Source organism: Phacochoerus africanus, chromosome 9 (genome assembly GCF_016906955.1).
Source record: "Phacochoerus africanus isolate WHEZ1 chromosome 9, ROS_Pafr_v1, whole genome shotgun sequence".
Classification (NCBI taxonomy): Eukaryota; Metazoa; Chordata; class Mammalia; order Artiodactyla; family Suidae; genus Phacochoerus; species Phacochoerus africanus.
The window spans coordinates 115,920,118-115,945,276 of record NC_062552.1 but is presented as its reverse complement, the minus strand read 5'-3'; the positions used below and the strand labels follow the sequence as shown (position 1 = coordinate 115,945,276).

Genomic DNA, 25,159 nt, shown 5'->3' with positions numbered 1-25,159 from the left:
AAAGTATAGCACACTACAGGGTATATAGTAAGCTGCTTTATAAGGAAAAGCCAACGTGTGTGTGAACACGCACACACATGCTGTGTGAGATAAACAGTATTATTATCCCCATTTTTCAGAGAAGGAAACTGAGGGTCTGAGGGTAAGTAACCTTTCCAAAGTTAACACAGTTAATGAAGACCACAGGATACAAGTCTGGGAATTCTAACTGCAGGGCCCCTACTTGTTACTAATCTATATCGTCTCCAGTAGGAAGGAGGATTGTATATTTAAAAAAAAAATTTTTTTTAAAGTATAGTTGATTTACAATGTTCTGTCAATTTCTGTTGTATAGCCAAAGTGACTCAGTCATACATATTTAAAAGCTGTCCATGTGCTGGTTTCTTCTTCTTTCTTCTTCTTCTTCTTTTTTTTTTTTTGGTCTTTTTAAGGCCACACCCGCGGCATATGGAAGTTCCCAGGCTAGGGGTCAAATTGGAGCTGCAGGGCCAGCCTACACCCCAGCCACAGCAAGGCAGGAGCCGAGCCGCATTTGCAACCTACGCTACAGCTCATGCCAAAGCTGGATCCTTAACCTACTGAGCAAGGCCAGGGATTGAACCCGCATCCCCTTGGATACTAGTGGGGTTTGTTACCACTGAGCCATAATGGGAGATATATATATATATATATATATATATAGGTTTCTCTGTTTGAATATATATAAATGTGATAACAAAGCAGTGCTGAAGAAGTAATGATGAAAAGCGGTCATTTCAGGCTTCAGTCACTTCTAGCCCCTCTTCAGAAGCATCTCTTCTAATAGTTTTTGTGTTCTTCTAATGATGACCCCTTATAATTTTAAAAAATATAATTCCTCTCTTTCTTGATTTGCCAACCTATGCTTTTCAACAAGTTCAGTTTAAATGATGGAAACCAGTCAGTAGCATTTACATTATTATGACTGCATCAGAGTGCAGCCCAAGAAGAAAACCAGGAGACTGTCTGTCTGTATTTGTCTGTCTGTCTGTCATCTGTATTATATGAATATGTGTGCGTGTGTGTGTGGCACACACACACTAGTTTGTTTGTTATGAGAAAGTGGCTTATGCAAATGTAGTGGCTGGCCAAGCAAGCCTGGAGTCTGTAGGGCAGGCAATTAGAGGGAATTCATAAGCATTCTGGAACCCATGAGCACAAACCAAAGCTTGAATGAAGCCTCTGAATTTTGATTAAATCTTGTCAATCCAGGGTAATCTCCCATTTCATTAATTTTGATTAGGGTCTTTCTACCTGCAAAATCCCTTCTCAGCAGCACCTAGATTAGTGATTGATTGAATAACTGGGAGAAGGTACAGGGATTCAGCAAAATGGCTATTGCCTTCTGTTTGTTCTCTAACTCTTGAAAAAATATCCCCTGTAGCCCAGCCTAACTAGAAACATGCAAGAAGGAAAATTCTGGGGAATGTAGCCAAGCTGACACATCGCAGAGCCGTCAGTCTACCCCTTGTCAACTTGGCTCTCATACACATCTGCTTAACTCATACGTAATGTCCAAATCAAGACAATAACAGAGTTATATTTCTGCCTCACATGGTACAATTCTGCTGTGCACAACTGAGCCAGGCTAACCTTTCCTCCAGAAGAGGACACAAAGTCCTTCAGTGACTGCGCTCTTCTCCTTGGCTATCCTGTAACTTAAACACTGAGCCATGGAATTCACTATGAGTAACACATGCTGGATGATAAGGGGACGAGAGAGGGAAAGTCACAAACATATTTGGGTATATATATTATATATGCACAAACATATTAAAATAAGGGGGAAATAATCATGACCATTATCACCTTTTTTTCCTGTAATTTGCCACATGGTCATCGCTGGCATTTTAACAACCTTCTTCTGCTCATTCCATATTTCCTTTGTCCTCAGCAAGCATCTCAGCCAACTGTAGTTTTTTGCCTGGTGGGGCGACCCTATTTTCATTTCTGAAGGGTCTGTCCTGTTAGCCGTCTTGCCCAAACTGGGTTGTTGTAGTTTTCCATTGACTAATGACAGGACATGAAGCTGCCAAAAGATGCCCTGGGGAACTCTCCTGTAAGCCATACGTACCCTTGCTCACTTGCCTTGTGTAGCACCAACCCGGCTTCCCATTGGTAGTCAGGATCAGTCATCCCTTCTTCACCTGTTGAATTAGCGTTATGAGAACCTGGCATGGTTGGGTAGCTGTCTCTACTTGCAGATCAATGACACTGTTCTTGTGATCTGTACTGGTTCTCCATTACTGTGTAGCAAAGCACCGCAGACTCAGTCACCTAAAACAACACATAGTTGCCACATAGTTCCGTGGGTCAGGAGTCCAGACACAGGTTAGCTGCCTCTCTGTTTAGAATCTCACCGAGTTGTGATCAAGGTGTTGGCTGGCTGAATTTTCATCTGGAGGCTCCACTGGGGAAGAATTTGCTTCTTAGCTCAGATTCCTGCAGAATGTCTTTCCTCTTGGTTGTATAATTGAGGGCCTGTGCTTCTCACTAGCAGAGGCCACCCTGCAGTTCCCTGCTGCGTGGCCCTCTCCATAAGCAGCTCCCAGCATGGCTATTTGCTTCTTCAAAGCCAGCAGGAGGATCCTTCCAGCCTGCTCTGTCCTCCTAATAATGAGCCATCATCACAGGAGTGACATCCCATCACCGTTGTCATATAATGTAACCAAGTCAGAGGAGCAACATCTCATTACTTTTGCCGTGTCCTGTGAGTTAGAAGCAAATCACAGGTCCTACCTCCGCTCAGGGAGAGGGGACTATACAAAAACTTGGATCTTTGCAGGTCACCTCAGGTTATGTCAGCTACAGTGATTGTTTAAATACCAATCATTTCCTATATCATGGGTCTGATGTCATTTCCTCTAGGCCATGAACAATAGCATGTTTCTAGATGGATGTTAACTAAACTTATTGTGGTCATCATTCCATAATACAGTATACACAAATATCAAATTATATTATATACCTAAAACTAATGTGTTAATTATATCCAAATTTAAAAAAAAAATGTGCCTAGCATCAAAATCAAGTATTTCTTTTTTATCACCCTCCATTAATTGTTTAAATTCATGACACATTTAGGATTGCTGTTTACAGGTTGTGAACATGCATATTTACTCCCACTCCTACCAAATTAGACACTAAAGGGATTTCTAAAGTGGCATAAACCCATAGGAACAGAGAGGACTGGAAAAGTGACGTAGGAACAAGCTTTAGGATGCTAGAAAGCAGATGGATAAGTGGTAAATGAATCAGCAGACCTAAGAAAGCTAAATTCTAAACTATTATGGGGGAAAGATTGGGAGCAATGGGGTTTGTATTGCAGAACCCCCAAAGGGCTTAGGACTCAGTAGCAACAAAACACCCTTGAAGTGGAAATGAAAAATGGGGCTAGATGTGAGATTGTTTGAATATGCATGGAAGAAATTTTTAGATCCTCCTCAATACTCTGCAGCCTAGCAGTTGCCCTTTCCCACCCAGACAGTGGCTGGAGGTTTATTCTTGGGAGAGAGCAGAGCAGAGGGTCACTGGACTCATGGAAATTAAGCATATTTTAGAAAGAGGGGACCATACTGAAAACAAGGGGAAAGGAATGCTTAAATCCTACATACTGACACCCTAGAATGCTAGCAGCCAGGCCTGTTCTCTAGAAAGGAAATGGGAAGACCTGGGGAGATTTGAGATGCCAAAGAGAAAAGACTGGAAAATGTTGAGATTGTTCCCAAATGAAACAACTTCTCTAGAACATACTCCTGTTTCTTGTCCCTTTTCACAGTTGAGAGACCATTCTCTTGGATCCAGAGCTTCAAATAAGGTCCTTAGTGCCTGATTTTAACCCTAAGAAGACAACCAACGATCCTGAAAAATGTTGGAAAAAGTCTCCAAATTGAAAGACTGAGACCAGAAAAAATGACTTGGAGGAATCAAACTGCAAAGAGATTTAAAAAAAAACCCCACCGTGTTATTAATAGTTTCAGAAAAGAGGTAATATTGCATAAATAAGAATAGAGTATATGAAAAGGGACATTCTGAAAATAAAACAGAATTATTAGAAGAAAATAAAAGTACTATAGAAATTGTTAAAAAAAAATTAATATAGGAGTTTCTGTTGTGGCGCTGTGGGTTAAAAACCCAGCACAGTGTTCCTAAGGATGTGGGTTCAATCCCTGGCCTCCCTCAGTGGGTTAAGGATCCAGCATTGCCATAAGCTATAGCATAGGTCACAGATGCAGCTTGGATCTGGCGTGGCTGTGGCATAGGCCTGCAGCTGCAGGTCCTACTCAACCTCTTGCCCGGGAACTTCCATATGCTGCAGGTGTGTCCCCGAAAAGAAAAAAAAAATTATTATGAAGGCTTTGGAAGACAGAATTGAGAAAAAAAAAACTGTTAGCAAATTAACAAAAAGACAAATAGACGGGAAATAGAAGTGGAAGGAAAACTAGGTGAACAGACCCAAAGATTGTTGGGTAATAGAGGAGTGCAAAGAGTACCTATCTGTTGAGGGAATGGAGGAGTAAAAAACCAAATTCTCCACTTGCAGAGTGGAAAGGCAACAGATAATGCCTCAAACCAAAGCAAAGCAAAGCCAAAGAAAAAAAGATTGAAAGTACTTGTCTCTGGGTGGGGAAAATGTGGTGGAAGACGCAAGGAACTGCTGAGGCTTTGTTTGTTTATTTGCAAGAAGCATTGTAGAACTACTTGGCTCTTTAAACCACGAGCGTATATAATTTTGATTTTAAAAACCCAGAAAAGTAAAGCACACCAGCTTTAAGACGTGTCATCTTTTGTTACGATTTGGAACATTACTATAGAGCATTTTGTTTTTTCAATAGTTTCTAGTCCTCTTTCATTTTGCTGTTAAGAAAAGAATAATATACCTTTAATATCTTCAAGTTTTTCTGTCTATTCAGTCATACTTCCTACTGCATGGGGTTTCTTTCTTTCCTTTTTTTCCCCCCCAGCAGGAGCCCTCTGTCATCCTGTTCCAGTCGGGACTGCTTACACTTGAGGCGTGCTGCCCACTTGTCATCCCAGGACTCATCTTTCACTATTTTCTGAGACTGTATCAGATTCTTTCTGGATGCCATGTCGTTTGTTGTGCTTGGGTATCTCCTTAAGCAACTTTCTGAGAATAGTTCATGGGATATAGACTCCTGAGTCCTGGTTGTATTAATTAGATACTACAGTGTAAATACACTTGTAACTTAAACAGAAAGGTATTTATCTGAAGGATGAGGGGGTGCTCACTGACTCGAAGCCTGATGAACCAGACTTAGAAAAGATAAAGATTAAGCAGCTCCAGAGAGAGGTATACAAAAAGTGCTTATCAGTCTTCTTTGGACCCTGCCTCCAGAATGGACTCCTATCATCTTCAGTCTTTTTGTCCTTCTGCTCATGATTTCTGGTCCAGGAAAGGAGCACCTGTTTGTCCTGGCTTGAGGCATATGCTTGTGCTTGCTAAGAGACTAGATCTTAATTATTCCATTCAGCTATGGAAAGACTTGGGATCTTATTTAGCAGTCCCACCAGACTAAAGAGAGAGGGGAAATTCCCCAAAGTAAAAAATTATTATTTTAAAGAGTGATGGAATAGATGTTTTAAAAAAAATTTAATTGAAATATAACTGCCATGACATTGCATAAAGTTAAGGTGTACAATATGCTGAGTCGATGCATTTATATATAGTAATACGGTGGCCATCACAGTGATAATTAGCATCTCCATCATGTCACATAATTAACATTTTTTAAGTGGCTGGAATAATTAAGATCTACTGTCTTAGCAAGTTTAATGATCATAATACAATATTGTACTGTGCACTAGATCTCTAGGACTTATTACTACTTATTGCAAATTTGTACCCTTAACATCTGTCTTATGCCTTCCCTCACCTGATTCCCTGATAATCACCTTTTTACCCTGTTTTTATGAGTTTTTGGCTTTTTTAGATGCCACGTATAAGTGATATCACACAGCATTTGTCTTTTTCTGTCTGACTGATCTCACTCAGCATAATGTCCTCAAGGCTGTCCAAGTTGTTGCCAGGGGCAGGATATCCTTACTCCTCGTGGCTGAATAATGGTCCATTGCATACACACACATCACACCTTCTTTGTTCATTCATCTTTTGATGCACATTAGGTTGAAAAATCATTTATTTTTCCTGTAGACCTTGAAGGCATTGCTCCATTTTCTTTTTTATTTTATTTCCCCACTGTACAGCAAGGGGATCAAGTTATCCTTACATGTATACATTACATTTACATTTTTCCCCCACCCTTTGTTCTGTTGCAACATGAGTATCTAGACATAGTTCTCAAGGCTACTCATCAGGATCTCCTTGTAAATCTATTCTAAGTTGTGTCTGATAATCCCAAGCTCCCGATCCCTCCCATTCCCTCCCTCTTCCATCAGGCAGCCACAAGTCTTTTCTCCAAGTCCATGATTTTCTTTTCTGTGGAGATGTTCATTTGTACTGGATATTAGATTCCAGTTATAAGTGATATCATGTGGTATTTGTCTTTGTCTTTCTGGCTCATTTCACTAGTATGAGATTCTCTAGTTCCGTCCATGTTGCTGCAAATGGCATTATGTCATTCTTTTTTATGGCTGAGGAGTATTCCATTGTGTATATATACCACATCTTCCAAATCCAATCATCTGTCGATGGACATTTGGGTTGTTTCCATGTCCTGGCTATTGTGAATAGTGCTGCAATGAACATGCGGGTGCATGTGTCTCTTTTAAGTAGAGTTTTGTCCGGATATATGCCCAAGAGTGGGATTGCGGGGTCACATGGAAGTTCGATGTATAGATTTCTAAGGTATCTCCAAACTGTTCTCCATAGTGGCTGTACCAGTTTACATTCCCACCAACAGTGCAGGAGGGTTCCCTTTTCTCCACACCCCCTCCAGCACTTGTTATTTGTGGATTTATTAATGATGGCCATTCTGACTGGTGTGAGGTGATATCTCATGGTAGTTTTGATTTGCATTTCTCTTATAATCAGCGATGTTGAGCATTTTTTCATGTGTTCGCTGGCCATCTGTATATCTTCCTTGAAGAAATGTCTATTCAGGTCTTTTGCCCATTTTTCCATTGATTGATTGGCTTTTTTGCTGTTGGGTTGTATAAGTTGCTTATATAGTCTGGAGATTAAGCCCTTGTTGGTTGCATCATCTGAAACTATTTTCTCCCATTCTGAAAGTTGTCTTTTTGTTTTCTTTTGGGTTTCCTTTGCTGTGCAAAAGCTTTTCAGTTTGATGAGGTCCCATGGGTTTATTTTTGCCCTAATTTCTATTGCTTTGGGAGACTGACCTGAGAAAATATTCATGATGTTGATGTCAGAGAGTGTTTTGCCTATGTTTTCTTCTATGAGTTTGATGGTGTCCTGTCTTATATTTAAGTCTTTCAGCCATTTTGAGTGTATTTTGGTGCATGGTGTGAGGGTGTGTTCTAGTTTCATTGCTTTGCATGCAGCTATCCAGGTTTCCCAGCAATGCTTGCTGAATAGACTTTCTTTTTCCCATTTGATGTTCTTGCCTCCCTTGTCAAAGATTAATTGACCATAGGTGTCAGGGTGTATTTCCGGATTCTCTATTCGGTTCCATTGGTCTGTCTATCTGTTTTGATACCAGTACCACACTGTTTTGATGACTGTGGCTTTGTAATATTTCTTGAAGTCTGGGAGAGTTATGCCTCCTGCTTGGTTTTTGTTTCTCAGGATTGCTTTGGCGATTCTGGGTCTTTTGTTGTTCCATATAAATGTTTGGATTGTTTGTTCTAGTTCTGTGAAAAATGTCATGGGTAATTTGATAGGGATTGCATTGAATCTGTAGATTGCTTTGGGTAGTATGGCCATTTTTACAATATTGATTTTTCCAATCCAGGAACATGGAATATCTTTCCATTTCTTTCCATCTTCTTTGATTTCTTTGATGAAAGTTTTATAGTTCTCGGCATATAGGTCCTTTACCTCCTTGGTCAGGTGTATTCTGAGGTATTTGATTTTGTGAGGTGCAATTTTAAAAGGTATCGTATTTTTGTATTCCTTTTCTAATATTTCATTGCTGGTATACAGAAATGCAACTGACTTCTGCATGTTAATCTTATATCCTGCTACTTTGCTGAATTTATGAATCAGTTCAAGTAGTTTTTGGGTTGAGTCCTTTCTATGTGTAGTATCATGTCATCTGCATACAGTGACAGTTTTATCTCTTCTCTTCCTATATGGATGCCTTTTATTTCTTTTGTTTGTCTAATTGCTGTGGCTAGGACTTCCAAAATGATGTTGAAGAACAGTGGTGAGAGTGGGCATCCCTGTCTTGTTCCAGATTTGAGTGAGAAGGCTTTCCGTTTTTCCCCATTGAGGGTTATATTTGCTGTGGGTTTATCATAAATGGCTTTGAGTATGTTCAGGAATGTTCCCTCTATACCACTTTGGCGAGGGTCTTGATCATGAATGGATGTTGGACTTTGTCAAATGCTTTTTCTGCGTCTATTGAGATGATCATATGATTTTTGACTTTTCTTTTGTTAATGTGGTGTATGATGTTGATTGATTTTCGTCCATTTTCTTCTATCATCTGGTATTGCTGATAGGACTTAGGCCAGTATGATTCTTGTCTCTTTAGTGGAAATTTCTGTGTCCTGAAATTTCATGAGAGTGTCCAGATATGATCCTGTTTCTTTCTTCTTTCTTTCTTTCTTTCTTTCTTTCTTTCTTTCTTTCTTTCTTTCTTTCTTTCTTTCTTTCTTTTTTTTTTTGTGCTGGCATTCTGTGGCTCCTTTCAGTCTATATACTTATGTCTTTCTTTTGCTCTGAGAAAATGTTAGATTTTCTTTGCTCGTTGTCTATAATTTACTACTTTTTCTCCAATGTCTTTACCATTTTCTTTGTTCCATTTTGTGCTCTTGATAGTTTTCATTCCTTTTCTCTATATCCTTACTACATTTCTGATCAATACTATTTTTCCTCACACCCCTTGAAACTTTAATTTCTGAGATTATTTTGCCTTTTTCTTTCATTTCTTGAATTTAGTCAACTCATTTCGCATATTCCTATTTTTTCTCTGTTTCTAGTCTGATTTATTTTGAACTTATTATTTAAGTTAAATTTTGTTTCAATGTGCAAATCCTTGTTTTAACGTTTTAATTCAGGCTACAGTGTTTTGTTAATTATCTCTGTTGCATAGTTTTTCTGTTTGTTTTTTGTTTTTGGTAAGGAGAATATTCTTATGTTTTAATTCACATTTCTATCTTCTAATAGTTTTGTATGGATATTTCCTGCTATTTGTATTCATTTTGAAACGTCACTTTTTATTTTGGACAAACCTTCGGGTGAGGAGCAAGAATATCCATGTCTCTTTTTCCCCCATATGATTCTTTCCTTTCATTTATTTATTTCAATTTTTTTAGAAGATTTTTTCAGAGCAATTTTAAATTTACAGCAAAGTGGAGAGGAAGGTACAGGAGTTTCCCATATACTTCCTGCCCTGACTCATGCATAGCCTTCTCTATTTTCAAAATCCTCCATGAGAGTAGTACAGTTTGTTGCAATTGATGAACTTATATTAACATGTCATCATCACCCACAGTCCATAATTTGACTTAGGGATCTCTCTTGTTCTATATGTTTAGACAAATGTATAATGACATGTATCCATGATTCTGGTATTTTCACTGTCGCCAGAATCCTCTGTGCTCTGCCTCTTCACCTCTTCCTCCCAACTCTTGTCAACGACTGATATTTTTATTGTCTCCATGTTTTGCCTTTTCAAGTATGTTGTATAGATGGAATCATAAAGTAATTCGCTTTTTCAGATTGGCTTTTTTTTTTTTTAAACTCTTCAGTACATTTAAGTTTTCTCCATGTGAAAGCTCATTTCTTTTTAGTGCTGAATAACATTCCGTGGTCTGGATATACCACAGTTCATTTGTCCAGTTACCAGCTGAAGGACATCTTGGTTGCTTCCAAGTTTTGGCAATTATGAATAAAGCTGCTCTACACATTTGTGTGCAGGTATTTACGTGAAATAAATATTAAGTTTTCAACTCCTTAGGGTACACTCCTTATGAAGGAGTGTAATTGCTGGATCGTATGATAAAAGTATGTTTAGTTTTATTAAAAAAAACAAACCACCAAACTCTTCGCAGTGGATGTATGATTTTGCATTCCCACCAGCAATGAATGAGAGTTCCTCTTGCTTTATGTGCTTGCCAGCACTGATGTTGTCAGTATTCCAGATTTTAGTTATTCTAGTAGGTGTGTAATGGTATCTCATTGTTGTTTTGTCTTGCATTTCCGTGATGACATCCAATGTGGAACATGTTTTCGTATGTTTATTTTCCCTCTGTGTATTTTCTTTGATGAGACGCCTATAAAGATCTTTGGCTTTTTTTTTTTTTTTTTGCCTTTTCTAGGGCCACTCCCGCAGCATATGGAGGTTCCCAGGCTAGGGGTCTAATCAGAGCTGTAGCTGCCGGCCTATACCAGAGCCACAGCAACAAAGGATGCCAGCCGCGTCTGCGATCTACACCACAGCTCATGGCAACGCTGGATCCTTAACCCACTGAGCAAGGCCAGGGATCGAACCCCCAACCTCATGGTTCCTAGTCGGATTGGTTAACCACTAAGCCACGACAGGAACTCCAGGCCCATTTTTTAATCAGGTTGTTTTCTTGTTATTGAGTTTTAAGAGTTCTTGATATATTTTAGATAATGGTATTTATCAGATACATCTTTTGGAAATATTTTCTCCCACTCTGTTTTTAGTCTCTTGACAATGCCTTTCACAAAGCAGAACACTTCACTTTTAATGAAATTTGATTTCTCAGTGCTTTCTTTTTTAAAACTTTTATTTAAAAAAAATTTTATAGTGACATTTATTGTTTTCTTTCTAAATTTACAAGCAATATATGTTCATTGCAGACAACTAGAAATACATAAAAGCATAAGGTAAAAATCAACGATCATCCATAACCCACCCCCAGAGAGAACCATCATTAGCATTTTGATGCATTTTCCCTAGTACCTACATATTTTAAAAAATTGAACTGTAATTGACTTACAACATCATCTTAGTTCTAGGTGCACAACACAGTGATTCAATATTTCTATATGTTACAAAATGATCACCATGATATGTGCGTTTACCATCTGTCACCATACACAGAAATTACAATATAATTGACTCTTATCCCTGATCTGCATCATCATGGATACTAGTTGGATTCATTTCTGCTGCACCACGGCGGGAACTCCTAAATTTTTTTTTAATTGGGGGTAATGTTAATCTGGGGTGACCAAATGTCCCTGTTATTTTATTCTTTGAATCTTTTGAGTCTTTAAATTTTTTAACTTTATAAAAAGGATGAGAAAATATGTCTCTGGATGGGGGGGTGGACTTTGAAACCATAGGGCAATAGAAACAAACTGAAAAGGAAAATACTGATAAATTTGATTGCATCAGATTTGAATTACTGTACATCAAAGCCCATTGTAAACCAAATTAAGTGACAAATTGGATTTAATAGTCACAGTAAATATTGCAAGGGATTCTTTTACCATTTCACAAGCAAAACACTAAAGTTCCAGTAGAAAGTGGTCAGGAGGATATATCTGGATAATTTAATAGAAGACAAAATGGCTAACAAGCATATTTTAAATATTCAATTGCACCAGTATTTTTAAAAATAAATTAGTGAGACACATTTTTACCTATCAAAGTATTATAGATTATATCTAATTCTCAATGCCAGATTTTCTGGAAAGCAATTTCCAACATGTATCAAGAATCTTAAATATATTTTTATTCTAGATGATATTTTTAAATGCAGGGAAATATTTTTGTCCTGGATTATTTGCTACTATGCTGTTTATAATAGGAAACACTGTAAATAGCTGAATAACATGTTTAAATAAATTGTAGTTATTATTACTATTATTATTATTATTATTATTATTACAGCTGCAACCTGTGGCATATGGAAGTTCTTGGGCTAGGGGTCAAACTGGAGCAGCAGCTTGGGCCTATGTCACAGTTTGTGGCAGTACCAAATCCTTTGCTTACTGAGTGAGGCCAGGTATTGAACCCACATTGTCACAGAGTCAATGTCAGGTCCTTAACCCACTGAGCCATGACAGGGACTCCCTAATTATAGTTATTTTACTAAGTGGTTGTGAAAACTTTTGAAAAAAAATTGAATTACATGAGAAAAAGTCAGAATAACCAAGACTATATACTGTATACTGAAGCTACATATAGAAAGAGTCTACATGAAATACATAAATGTGTAGGGAACAGATTATATGTATAGGTCAAAATGTTAACAGTAGTTATATTTGGTTATTGGTTTATGAGTAATTAATTTCCCTATACCTGTTTGTATTTTTTAAGATTTGCATAATGAGCACTTTTATAGTCAGAGAAAAATAACAGAAAAAAATCAAAGTCATCTTTCTTCCAATCAGCTCCTTTCCTTTTCCTGAAATCTCCTAAGCAGATGCCTAGTGACTGACTTGTCTTCCAGGAGGAAGAGCGTTTTCATTCCACTGTTACAGGTAAAAGCTCTGCTATGGGAGTTTTTCACTGTATCAAAGTGTAATCCCACAGTAACTGACTGAAAGAAGAGCCTTACTCTCAGAGGGGAGGAAGCCAGTCTTCATTAAGGGAGATACTTTGTTGAGTTCTGCACATTGTTTCAGGTTACCGAGAAACTGTCTTTTTTGAAGTCACCAGAAAAGGTAAGAAAAACGTATTTCTTTCAGGAGCTCTTCCAGGAAGAGATCACCCAGATGCCAGCTTTCTTTCATGCCATAAGCTCTGAACAGAGTCAACATGGCCCTGCGAAGGGAATTCTGAAAGAAACCACAAATGTAAAGCAGGTTTTATCATCCCTTAAAAATCATTCGTTAGCCTCCGTGACCTTTGTGTCTTGTCTGGATGCTAAGTCAGAAAATTTCAGTCTCACCTCACTAGTCAAAGGCAGTCTGAGCAGGTATAATCAACTCCACTTAGGACATGTACAAAAGAATGAAGAACAGACTGGCATACATTTGATCTTATTGATTCCTGTGCCTAAATAGTTCATTCCTATCTTTGGGCTTTGTATATTCACTTATCTTGTTTAGCTTCTCTATTTTTTTTTCCCCACTCTTCCTTTAGGACACGCTTATAAATCTCTCTTTGACAGATTGCCTTAAACTTCACTGAAGGTAGTTGGTGTGACTTTTAGCATCTATGTTTTCGCTCAGGCATGAAATAATCCCATGAGGATTGAAGTGTTTTGTAGATAGTCACATGTAGGTTTCCGAACCTTCCTGGATGGATGTTGTGTGAAAGATGGTAAGTTTGGAAAAACTCCACATCTCATAGATTTCTAAAGAAAATGACCTTTGGTACGCTGAGAGGCAGTTGATTGGAAATTCTAACTGCCTGCCCTTTAGAATTTCTAAGCATGCTTCTATACATGGGAGCAGCTGTTTGGCTGTTACCAAAGTTGAGTGGACTACTAAACCAGTAAACTGTGAAAACTCAGCACTTAATTTTGGGTCTTCTCTCTCTACCTATATGGAAGAAAGCCTGGGGGAGTGTTAAAAAAGTGGAATTCCTTGGGCACCCCATTAAGAGGGAATTACAGTAAGAAATAAGACCCTACTGCAGTACAAATTTACAGAGTAATCACTATTCCATGATAGAGAAACTGCAGGCAAACAGGATGGAGTGGGAGGTAGGTTCCTCCTTTGGGACAAGTCTCAATGTGTATTTGGTGCCAGAGAATTGAAAATGCCCAGATAGGTGACCTATATCTGACTGTTACATGAAACTCATAAGCATTAAATGGGAGTGGTGTAAGTGGAGATAATTTGACTGCTAAACGTGATTAAGAGAGGGTGATGAGGACGAAGTTGCTTCAGTGTGTAAAGGTATGTGTTCAGAGCTAATATTTACCAAAGGTTTATTCACTGTAAGTAGCTGTTAGAGGATGTTTTAACTATATTATTCTTTGAATTCGCCCAACAACCCTGTGATGTGTTATCCCTATTTTACTGAATAGAAAGTGAACTCCAAGAAGTTAAGTAACTTTTCAAAGATCAAATGTCTCAATGGACAAAGCTGATCTTAGGCCAAAGTCTGTGGTTTTTCTCTAACCATGAAAGGATTGCTGAAAAAAGGTAGCATCAAACTGAGAAAAATTGTCACATCGAAAGATGAGAAGAATGAGACTAATGTACATGTGTTACAGAATTACGGTGAGCACATTGAGCAGTTTTGGTGAGAGGTCACATCTACTCCTGTACTTAGTATCTTCAAGAAGTTCTTATATTTTCATGTTGTGGCATCTTTATATGTATATATGGGCTGAATTATTAGAATAAGAGAACATGAAATAAACACAAAGCTGTAAAGAGTCCAGAGATGGTTCCATGGCTGTCTCTCTCTTAAATATGATCTCTTAGGTTTCTTCTCTCTCTCTCTCTCTCTTTTTTTTGTCTTTTTGCCTTTTCTTGGGTGGCACCCGTGGCATATGGAGGTTCCCAGGCTAGGGGTCTAATCAGAGCTGTAGCTGCTGGCCTATGCCACAGCCACAGCAGTGCAGGATTCAAGCCGCATCTGCGACCTACACCACAGCTCACGGCAACGCCGGATCCTTAACCCACTGAGCAAGGCCAAGGATCGAACCCAAAACCTCAAGGTTTCTAGTCGGATTTGTTAACCACTGAGCCACAACAGGAATTCCAGGTTTCCTTTTCTTAATGGAAGCATTTAAAAGCCTTTCAAAGTAAGTTTTTAGTCCTTGGGTCAAAGACAAATAAAACCTCAAATGAAATTAGAGCTCTTCTCATATTTGCTTGAGAGAACTGAACTGGAACAGCTTTGAAGATAACTCAGTAAGGGTCATCCAGACAGGGTCTGGGAATATAATACTGAAGAGGAAGACTGATAGTTTCTGATAAGGGTGTTATGTCATTTAATTTGGACGTTCAGCAAAAAATACCAGATTTTCCTGGTAAGGGCACTAGATTCAGTTTGGCTCTAGGAACTTCTCCATTTAATGTTAAATTCATTCTTACACCAAAAATAAATTGAGTATAGCACCATGCTGATGTAATTTGGATGGGCAATTTATTTCCTCTTACCTTAGGAAAATAAGTTGTTTTCTCAGATGCACTTAAAAAACCAAAAATGCACTTAAAAAAAAAACAAAAAACAAGGAGTTTCCTGGTGGCCTAGTGGTTAAGGATTCAGCATTGTTACCACTGTGGCTTGTTTTGATCTCTAGCCTGGGAACTTCCGCATGCTGTGGTCCCAGCCAAGACAAAAAACAAAAATAAAAACCAAACAAAAAGCAAACAATTCTCCCCTAACCGTGTAATAAAGGTAAGGAATGCAAAGTCCAACAAATATTCAAGCTTTCTATTGTCAGTTAAATGTATTGAATCAAGCACTTTGGGAAGGAAAACCATCAGTTAAATTTAATTTACTCAGCAGTTGTCGGGAACCCCAGAGGATCTGGTGTGCACTCTTCCCACAGCTGGCTACTGTCAGTCTGCTACTGCATCATGGATGCTTGCAGAGGACATGACTCCCAGGTCAGAAGTGTCAGGCTTTCCACTCACAGCAAAAGCAATAGTCAATGTCAGCATGATGCTAATCCCGGTGCCCCAGTATCCACCCCAGTCCCATGGAGTAGGTGTCCATAATGAGTGCTGTGTTCATTGACTAAGGCTGCTGTAAGCAAGCACCACACACTGAGTGGTTTAAACAACAGAAGTTTGTTGTCTCACAGTTTGGGAGGTTAGAAGCCGAGATTGTTACTGAACCTGGCTTTGGGTCTGTTCCTCTGGTGAACAGCAAAGCCAATGTGCTGATACGAGGTTGTGGTGAAGGAAAGTACAACAAGTTGATTGCAGGGCGCCAAGACATACACAAACTCCCCGATGGCTTTCTGGGAAGGGTTTTAAAGGTGTGGGTTGCAGAGTGCCTGAGCCGTCCGGAAACATTCTTCTGATTGGTGGTGAGGTAAGCGTGCTGTTTGAACAGGCAGCATCATCAACCCTCTGATCCCAAGTGGCCTGAGGTCTCTATGCTTGGGGTCAGCTGTTTGCATCTGGTGGGAGTCTGGTTTCCTTAAAAACAACTTAGGGAGGTGCATCAGGCACTGTTACCTATGACTTTCGTGGAAGAACTAGAGGTCCTGTGACTGCTGTGTGGCCAGTCTATGGTTTAAATCGTTACCGGTTTCCTGGCCCAACAGCCCTTCTTTGTTATTCTGTGTTCACATGTTCCAGTCATTAACTCCTGAGCCAGCCTTTTGAGATGAAGGGGAAATCTGAAGCAAAGCCTTTTTATTTCCAGCGTCAGGTGGTGGGGCACAGACCCCCAAAAGGGCTCATATAAACAAGAGGGTCCTATAGGGTCCTGCTTGGTTTCAAGATCAAGATGTTAGCAAAGTGGGTTCCCTCTGAGAGTCACAAGGGGGGATCTGTTCCAGGCCTCTTTCCTTGCCTTGTGGACGGTAGTCTTCCCCCTGGGTCTTCATGTTGTCTTGCCTCTGAGCGCACGTGGTCTAAATTTCCCCTTCTTATAAAGACACCAGTCCGATGAGCCCCTCACCTAGTGGTCTCATTTTAACTTAATTACTTCTGTAAAGACCCTGTCTCTAAATATAACGGAGTGCATTCTAATGTATGGGGGGGTTAGGACTTCAACATATACATTTGATGGATCTTCAATGTATGAGTTTGGGGGGGAGGGCAATGCTTGCTAAGATACATAGCAGTGTGCATTACAGGAGAACAATGCTGGATTTGGGATATTGACCATGGAACCAAGCCTGTGCTTGTCCAGAGGAGATCCTCCCTCACCCCTCAGGGTTGCTTGCTGCAAACACAACTCTGAGAAAAGGAGCAGTCGGGGCCTTGCATTCTTGGCACATGACAAGGATGTGCAGGAATGCTCAGGGCCCACGAGGATTGTCTCTTCCAAGAGCAGTGCATTCATGTTCTCAGGTCAAGGTGTGGTCCTCAGGGTCTTTATTGAGTCAGGTTGTGTGTTATGCAGCTGTAGAGTTGATCATGCCTCTCTGACTGTTACCTACATTGCAGAACACCTGAGCCACAGCTCTTTAGTTTGCAATAATTATATTTATACATATCTTTAACACCAATAAGAGAGTAAATATTAAATTTAGTTAGCTGTTATGTTGTCCAATTTTGTCATGTAATGAGAAATATTTTTAATTTAAAGGAAGAGATGATTTCTTTAATATGCAGGTGTTGATAGCAAAAGGAACTCAAAAATATGTTCAGAGTAATTGAATGGATATAATTCTTATTCCCTCCAACAGATGGAATTGCTATTTTTATATGTTATGATTTTACTTTTGAACATGTTTGATTTTTCATCAGGAATAACATATAACAAAGGTAAGTTTCAGACTTTCTTATTCTCTAAAATAGAAAAAATCTTTTCAGGTGCTCCCCTTTATATCCCTTCCTCACTAACAGCTAAAATGTTTTTCTGTTGGTACTTTTTCTTTACCTTATCTTCCAATTTTTCCCAGGTATTATCTATTGTACTCTGGTCCAGAGGTTTCTAATAACATCATTGTGAATCTGCTGTTACTAAGTTATGAATATTGGGACTTGGCTTTTGTTATAGTATTTCATTACTTATAAGTCATAGAGTATTTAAAATTTGAGGAGAATGTAACATTTGCAAAAACTTTCTTATTTGGATAGGTCGTTTTGATTTTTTTCCTCCATGAATAATTGTACATCATATGAGTTGTAAACTAAATTATAAGGCTGGTAGACTGATAATTTTCTGAAATTAATGCATGGATTATTAAATTGGCCAATAGGACTTTCATGGTGGAAAACTTTGTAAAAGGAATAAGACAAATCCACCTCCATTTGTGCAGATTGTGTCGATTCTATAGTATCCTGAACTGGATCTACTAGAACATAGTAGATGCTCAAAAAAAGATTTTTTTTTTTGGCTGAGTGGATGGAGAGAGAGACTCAGGTTCTCTTTTACACATGGGTGTGTCATAGATTTGGGTGAGTTCTGGGATGAACTAGTTCCAGTTCCTATAGTCTGCTAGAAATATTACACAAGTATGAGTGTAAGATTGGAGAGTCACCAGCAAATTTATGAGATTTCAGAGAACAGAGAGTTTAGTCTCAACTGGGGTAGGGGCTAGAGTGTCAGAGAAGGCACTGTATGAAAGGTAGCAAGCCATATAGGTCCCCCAATATTTGGGGGTAATACCAGGTAATATTTGTCTACACCTGTATGGGCAAGAGTATCCTGAGACATCAAAGTAAGTCATGAGAAAAGTCTTGGAGGTGGGAAACCACAGAATGTGAGGGAAGCAGTAAATAGCTCAGTTTGACTTGAAAAAAGGAATAGAAGTAAAATTTTTGGAAAGATAGGAAACTGGCTTTTATTATAGAAGCATTTGAATGCCAGGCTAAGGAATTTGGGCTTTAGTCTATATTCATTAGGAAGTCACTTAAAATGACTGGGTAGGAAAGTAACATGTCGTAACTATAACCTGGGAAGATTACTATGGCAGCATTATGTACAGTGGATTGATGGGGGAAGAGGCGGGAGGCTGGGGCAACAGAGGGAAGACCATGATAGCCGTTACATCGATTTACATCAGTCATGGATGATTTCTTCAGTTGTCGAGTCAATCTTTTAGTCCTGCCACTGCATCAGTAAAGGAAGAAAAAAAAAAAAACCCACAAAGTGTTAAACTTGGTTCTCCAATATTTGTATATTTTTGCTTTATTTTATTTTATTATTTTATTATTATTATTATTTTTAGGGCTGCAGGTGCAGCATATGGAAGTTCCCAGGCTAGGGGTTGAATCAGAGCTCTAGCAGCTGGCCTATGCCACAACTGCAGCAATGCCAGATCCGGGCCACATCTGCGACCTACACCATAGCCCACAGCAGTGCCTGAACCTTAACCCACTCAGTGGGGCCAGGGATTGAACCTGCATCCTTATGGATACTAGTCAGGTTTGTTTCCACTGAGCCACCGCAGGAATTCTTTTATTTTATTTTTAAATTATTGGAATATAGTTGACTTACAATATTGTATTTGTTTCAGGTATACAGTAAAGCGAATCTCAGATATATATCCATATATATATACACACACATACATGCACACAGTAGGTCATTATTTAGTTATCTATTTTATATATATAGTAGCATATATATGATACCCATCCCCCTAGTTTATCCCTCCCCCCATGGTTTCCCCTTTGGTAACAGTACGTTTGATTTCAAAATCTGTGGGTTTGTTTCTGTTTTATAAGTTCTTTCATATTGTTTTTTCACTTATAAATTTTATTAGATTATAGGTGACTTACGGTGTTATGTTAGTTTTAGGTGTACAGTAAAGTAAATCAGCCATACATATACATATATGTATACATCCATTCTTTTTCAGATTCTTTCCCCAAATAGGCTATCACAGAGTATTGAATAGACTTCCCCAAGCTACATAGTAGGTCCTTGTTATAAATTGGTTTTGTATATAGTGTGTATATGCCAATCCCAACCTCCCAATCCATTCCTCCTCCTACCTTTTCCCCTCTGGTAACCATAAGTTTGTTTTTGAAATCTTTGAGTCTGTTTCTGTTTTATAAATAAGTTCTTTTGTATTATTTTTTATTATACCACATATCAATGATACCATATGATATTTGCATGGCCACATGAGTGGCTGGTGGGGGGTGAGGAATTTGAGTAGATATTGGGAGTGGTTAGACAGCAAAGATGGGGATGAGTTGGGGAGGGGAGGAGTAGGCATGTTCTCGATAAGGTGCGTAATGAGATTATTGAGAAAATAGCTATGCAGGAAGGATAGCTTAAGAATATACATGAAAAGAATTTACATATTTCACTACAAAAATTCAACTGGATGCGAAAGAAGACAGTAATGCAGAAATGGGCAAAATAACAGAAGTCAGTTTCTCCTTATCAGTAATTACTTTAAATGTAATGAATTAAATTCGGCAGTCAAAAGGAGATTGGAAAATGGATAAAATCACGTGATCCAACACTATGCTTTCTACACAACACTCTCTTTAGATCAAGATAACGAGGTGAGATCTTCCCAACTACCCCTTCTTTTTGGTAGAGGAGTCACCTTCATAACAGTAACTCTGTATCAGAACAATTAATTCTCCAGTCTCCAATGTCTGTCTCTTTCTATATGTTCACCAAGGTTGAGGAGTTTAAGAGTTAAGAACTGGTTTTTAGCCTCCTCTGAAAATGTGTATCATAACTTAGCATGTCTTATATTTTATTTCAGTGTTCAATCTAACCTCCCTTTTAAATGTCCTGACAGGGTATCTTTAAAATGAAAAAAAAAAGTGTAAATTTTTAATTTTATCTAGAGTAATGCGAATTTAAAACATACAAATCATAATTCTTATTCTTTTAAAAAGATTTCCTCAGTTTAAAAAATATGGTTCTTTTAATGGAAATTCTTCGTCAGACCTAAAATGTGTATGTATTTTTTGCCTTGTTTAGGTGATATGGAGAATCGCTTTGCTTGTGCTAGCCAAGGTTTCCCCCAAAAGAATGAAATAATCAAGTTGTATCTTTTCTCTGATGATTTGGTAAGGTCCATTAATAGCATTGTTACACCCTCTCATATTCCTTTTAGGTCCACATGTGAAACCAGTAGCACCGTACTCTTTTCAAATACTTCCTACTATTTTCAAACTTGGGGAGGTGAAATTAGATATAAATAATAATCCTTTCTATCCGTTCTATTTGTTTCCACTTGGATCAGGTAAAATATTTCATTTAGCCATTGAACAGCCTTGGTGGTTTGCTGTTTTTGTTTTTGTTTTTGTTTTTTTTCCCCCAAAGATGCCTCCTTCCCTCTTTTAAAAGATTGGCTATAATGATCTTCATAGTTTTGTTTGTTTTTGTTTTTTAGCCAGTGAATGTTCATGAGCCAGGGACTGAAGCTGCACCACAGCAGCAACCTGAGCCATAGCAGTAACAATGCTGGATCCTTAACCCACTGCACCACGAAAGAACTTCTGATCTTCATTGTTAATGCATTGATTTGTCCATTTAAAGTTTGACAGATGTAGCCTATTAGAAAAATAATGTTACCTCACATGACTTTGAGAAAGAATCTTTCTTTTTTATAACAAGTACCGCACTGATGTTGTCATTTGGGATAAGGAGTGATTTAATTCCTTTAATTCAAATAATGGCAGTTTTTTTTTTAAACACACAACAAAGTAAAATGTACCACTTGAGATAGACATGCAGCAAATGCTAACAATAACGTAAGTTAAAACTTGTACAGATTGTCTAAAATCTATGATAAATATGACAAAAACAAACACCCCATGAGGACAAATGCATTTATCCTAAAGTCTGCTTTGACTTAGTTTCTAGTTTCTTCTTGATGTGCCAGACATATATTTAGTTTTTTATTTACAGCTGTTGTGAAGTGCATGCCCTTTGAGTCAAATATGTCTTTCCTATTTTTAATTAAATATTATGGGAAAAGAATGGGCTCTAGAGGAAGAGACCTGCAGAGCCAGGATCAAAATTTGGTTCTGCCATATATGGTCTGTGTGCCATAGGGCAGTTTACCCAACCTCTCTGATCCCCATTTTTGTCCCTTTGAAAGGGAATTATAACCTACTTTTTGGATAGTTGTGATGTGGTCGTTCTAGAAGAGGTATTAGTAGAAATAACAGCTAACATTTGTAGAGTGTTTATGTGTGTCAGGCATTTTTCAAAGTGTTTTGTATTCATTATGACATTTAGTCTTCTATAAAATAAGTTCTGTCGGGGAATCCTGAACCTGCCCTCTTAGGTTCAGTGGCTGGAGCCTGTAAAATAAACTGGCAGAAGAGAGATTAAACAGGAGATAAAAACAGTTTATTTACACATGTGATGCACATGCCCATGGGAGAACTCAGCACTGAGCAACTCAAAAGGGTGGCTAGGAGTTCCCGTCGTGGCGCAGTGGTTAACGAATCCGACTAGGAACCATGAGGTTTCGGGTTCAGTCCCTGCCCTTGCTCAGTGGGTTAATGATCCGGCGTTGCCGTGAGCTGTGGTGTAGGTTGCAGACGCGGCTCAGATCCTGCGTTGCTGTGGCTCTGGCGTAGGCTGGCGGCCACAGCTCCGATTAGACCCCTAGCCTGGGAACCTCCATATGCCGCAGGAGCGGCCCAAGAAATAGCAAAAAGACAAAAAAAAAAGGTGGTTAGAATTTGGAGGTTACATACCATCTTAACATAGAGCAATAAATTATAGAGGAGGGATATGACGAAAAGGGTTTGAGTTTATTCTCCACCAATCCCCTTAAGAATATAAGTTCTATTAGGTCAGGGTCTTTGCCTACTTTATGCACTTCTGTTTTCCCAGTATCTATTACACTGCCTGAGTCATGGAAAAGGCTCAGTAAATACCTTTGGAATGAATGTTTTATAGATGGGAAAACTGAAATTCATATAAGTAACTTGCCCAAAGTGATCTTAACAACTGTGAGAACTAAATGAAATAAAGCTTTTATTATTTCTATGGGTTTTCAGGGAAACCCACCATTTGTGATTGTTACATTTTCATATACCTTCTTAAAACTGGGAAATAGTCACTAAAAATGAAATAAAATGAGTTTTGCTTTATACATTTGCTTCTTTTTAATTTAGATACAATATAATGATTTTACTAAAATATAGGAATTTCTACATGGATGTAGCTTTGATTCTGTTTATTAAATGTAATTTATGACTACTTCTATGACAGAAAATGTTATTACAGAATGGATTGAAATCTATGATGACACTAACATAATAGGTTACTGAGTTCTGAAAGTGACTTTCAAAGTAATTTTTTCCAGATTAAAGGCTGAAATTACTAAAGACAGTAATCTATAGCATTACCTACTTTTCATATATTTCTCTCCACTTTTTTCCTTACTTTGAAATTATTGTAAAATATGCTTCTCTCCGTCAAATTGTCATGACTTTTTTTTCTTCTTGTTTCTAAAGAAAATCCAGTGTTTTTTCCAGTCTGAAAGTGAGCTTACTTCAAGGGAATTTCTAAGCGTGTTCACATCAGGAGGACTTGCTCCCAGCTTGGGAATCATAAATAGTACATATACAGGCATCTTCCACTTTAATTTAACTTTGGTAATTGCATTTTACTTTATTCTGTGAAATGTTATTAACAAGAATACTCTTCCTTTTAGCGCGTGTTTTTTTTTAATTTATTTTTTTATAATTTTTTATTTTTTCCATTATAGCTGACTTACAGTGTTCTGTTAATTTTCTGCTGTACAGCAAGGGGACCCAGTCACACATACACATATACATTCTTTTTTCTCACATTATCATGCTCCATCACAAGTGACCAGACATTGTTCCCAGTGCTACATGGCAGGATCCCATTGCTTATCCATTCCAAAGGCTATAGTTTGCATTTATTAACCCCAATTCCCAGTCCCTCCTACTCTACCCCCCTTGGCAACCATAAGTCTGTTCTCCATGTCCATGATTTTCTTTTCTGTGGAAAGGTTCATTTGTGCCCTGTACTAGATTCCAGATATAAGTGAAATCATATGATATTTGTCTTTCTCTTTCTGACTGACTTCACATGGTATGATAGTCTCTGGTTCCATCCATGTTGCTGCAAATGGCATTATTTTGTTCTTTTTTATAGCTGAGTAGTATTCCATTGTTTTCTTTAAATTTAATTTTAATTTTTTAAAAATAATTTTTAAATTTTTTCCATAGCACATTTTTTTTTAATGTTTAGTCTGATAGTATTACATCTATATATGGTTTAAACCCAACAGTACATTGTTATACTTTTTATATTAAACAGTCATATTGGTTAAAAAATTAAGAGGAAAAGAAAAGACATATGTAGCATTTACCGTTTATTCACATAGTTACTATTTCCACTGCTTTCCATTTTTTTCTGTAGGTGTAAATTGCCACTTTGTGTCATATCCCTTCCATATTATTTTAACATTTTTTACAGTGCAGGTCTGCTGGCACTTAATTCTCTGGGAGGTTTTTCTCCTTGAAAATGTCTTTATTTCACCTTTTTTTGGGGGGGCGTAACAGCTTCACTAAGATGTAATTTAAATACCATACAATTTCCCTGTTTAAAGTAAAGCACACAATTAAATTATTTTTCTTATATCCATAGAGGTGCAACCATCCCTACTATCTAATATTAGAACCCTTTCGTCACCCACAAACGAGAGTCCATACCATCGGCAGTCACTCCCTGTTCCACCCTTCACCTCCTAGTCCTAAGCAACCACTAATCGACTTTATGTGTCTATAGATTTGCTTATTCTGAACATTTCATGTAAATGAAATCATATACTATATAGTCTTTTGTGACTGGCTTCTTTCAGTTAGCATGATGTTTTTAAGGTTCATCTAGGTATGTATCAGTACTTCATTTCTTTTTATTACCAAATAATATTCCATCGTATTGATACCATCGTTTATCCATTCGTCAGTTGATGGACATTTGGGTTGTTTCCTCTTTTTGGCTATTGTGAGTAATGCTACCATGAACTTTTGTGTACAAGCTTGTGTGTGGAAATACTTTTTTGTATTTCTCTTGTGTATATACCTAGGAAATGTTATGTATACAATTTGTGTATATACCATTTATAGTATATATACGAATATACCCAAATTTCTAGGTCATAAGGTAACTCTGCGTCTAAGTTTTTGAGGAACTGCCAGACCATTTTCCAAAGTCGTTGTCCTCTTACATTCCCACCATCAGTCTATTACGGTCAGATGTCCATATTTTCACCAAGGCTTGTTATTATCTGGTTTTGTTTTGTTTTGCTTTGTTATAGCCATCCCAGTGGATGTGAAGTGCCATCTCGTTATGTTTTGATTTGTATTTGCCTTGATGATTAATGATGTCGAGTATCTTTTCATGTATTTATTGGCCACTTGAATATCTTCTTTGTGGAGCTATCTATATAAATTCTTTGACCATTTTAAATTGGATTGTCTTTTTATTTTTGACTGGTAAAAATTCTTTATATATTTTCAATTCAAGCCCCTTATCAGACATATGATTGTACATATTTT

At 37.9% G+C, this 25,159-nt stretch overlaps 1 protein-coding gene across 1 annotated transcript in view; it reads left to right on the top strand.

The window, feature by feature from the left end:
- The first annotated feature begins 17,373 nt into the window (after positions 1-17,373).
- CATSPERB (cation channel sperm associated auxiliary subunit beta) overlaps positions 17,374-25,159 on the top strand; it is a 91,903-nt gene continuing 84,117 nt past the window's right edge. The window contains exons 1-3 of the mRNA XM_047796398.1: positions 17,374-17,452; positions 20,583-20,671; positions 23,081-23,221. Of these exons, the coding sequence (XP_047652354.1) occupies positions 17,374-17,452; positions 20,583-20,671; positions 23,081-23,221 (309 nt within the window). The remainder of the gene's footprint in view (positions 17,453-20,582; positions 20,672-23,080; positions 23,222-25,159) is intronic.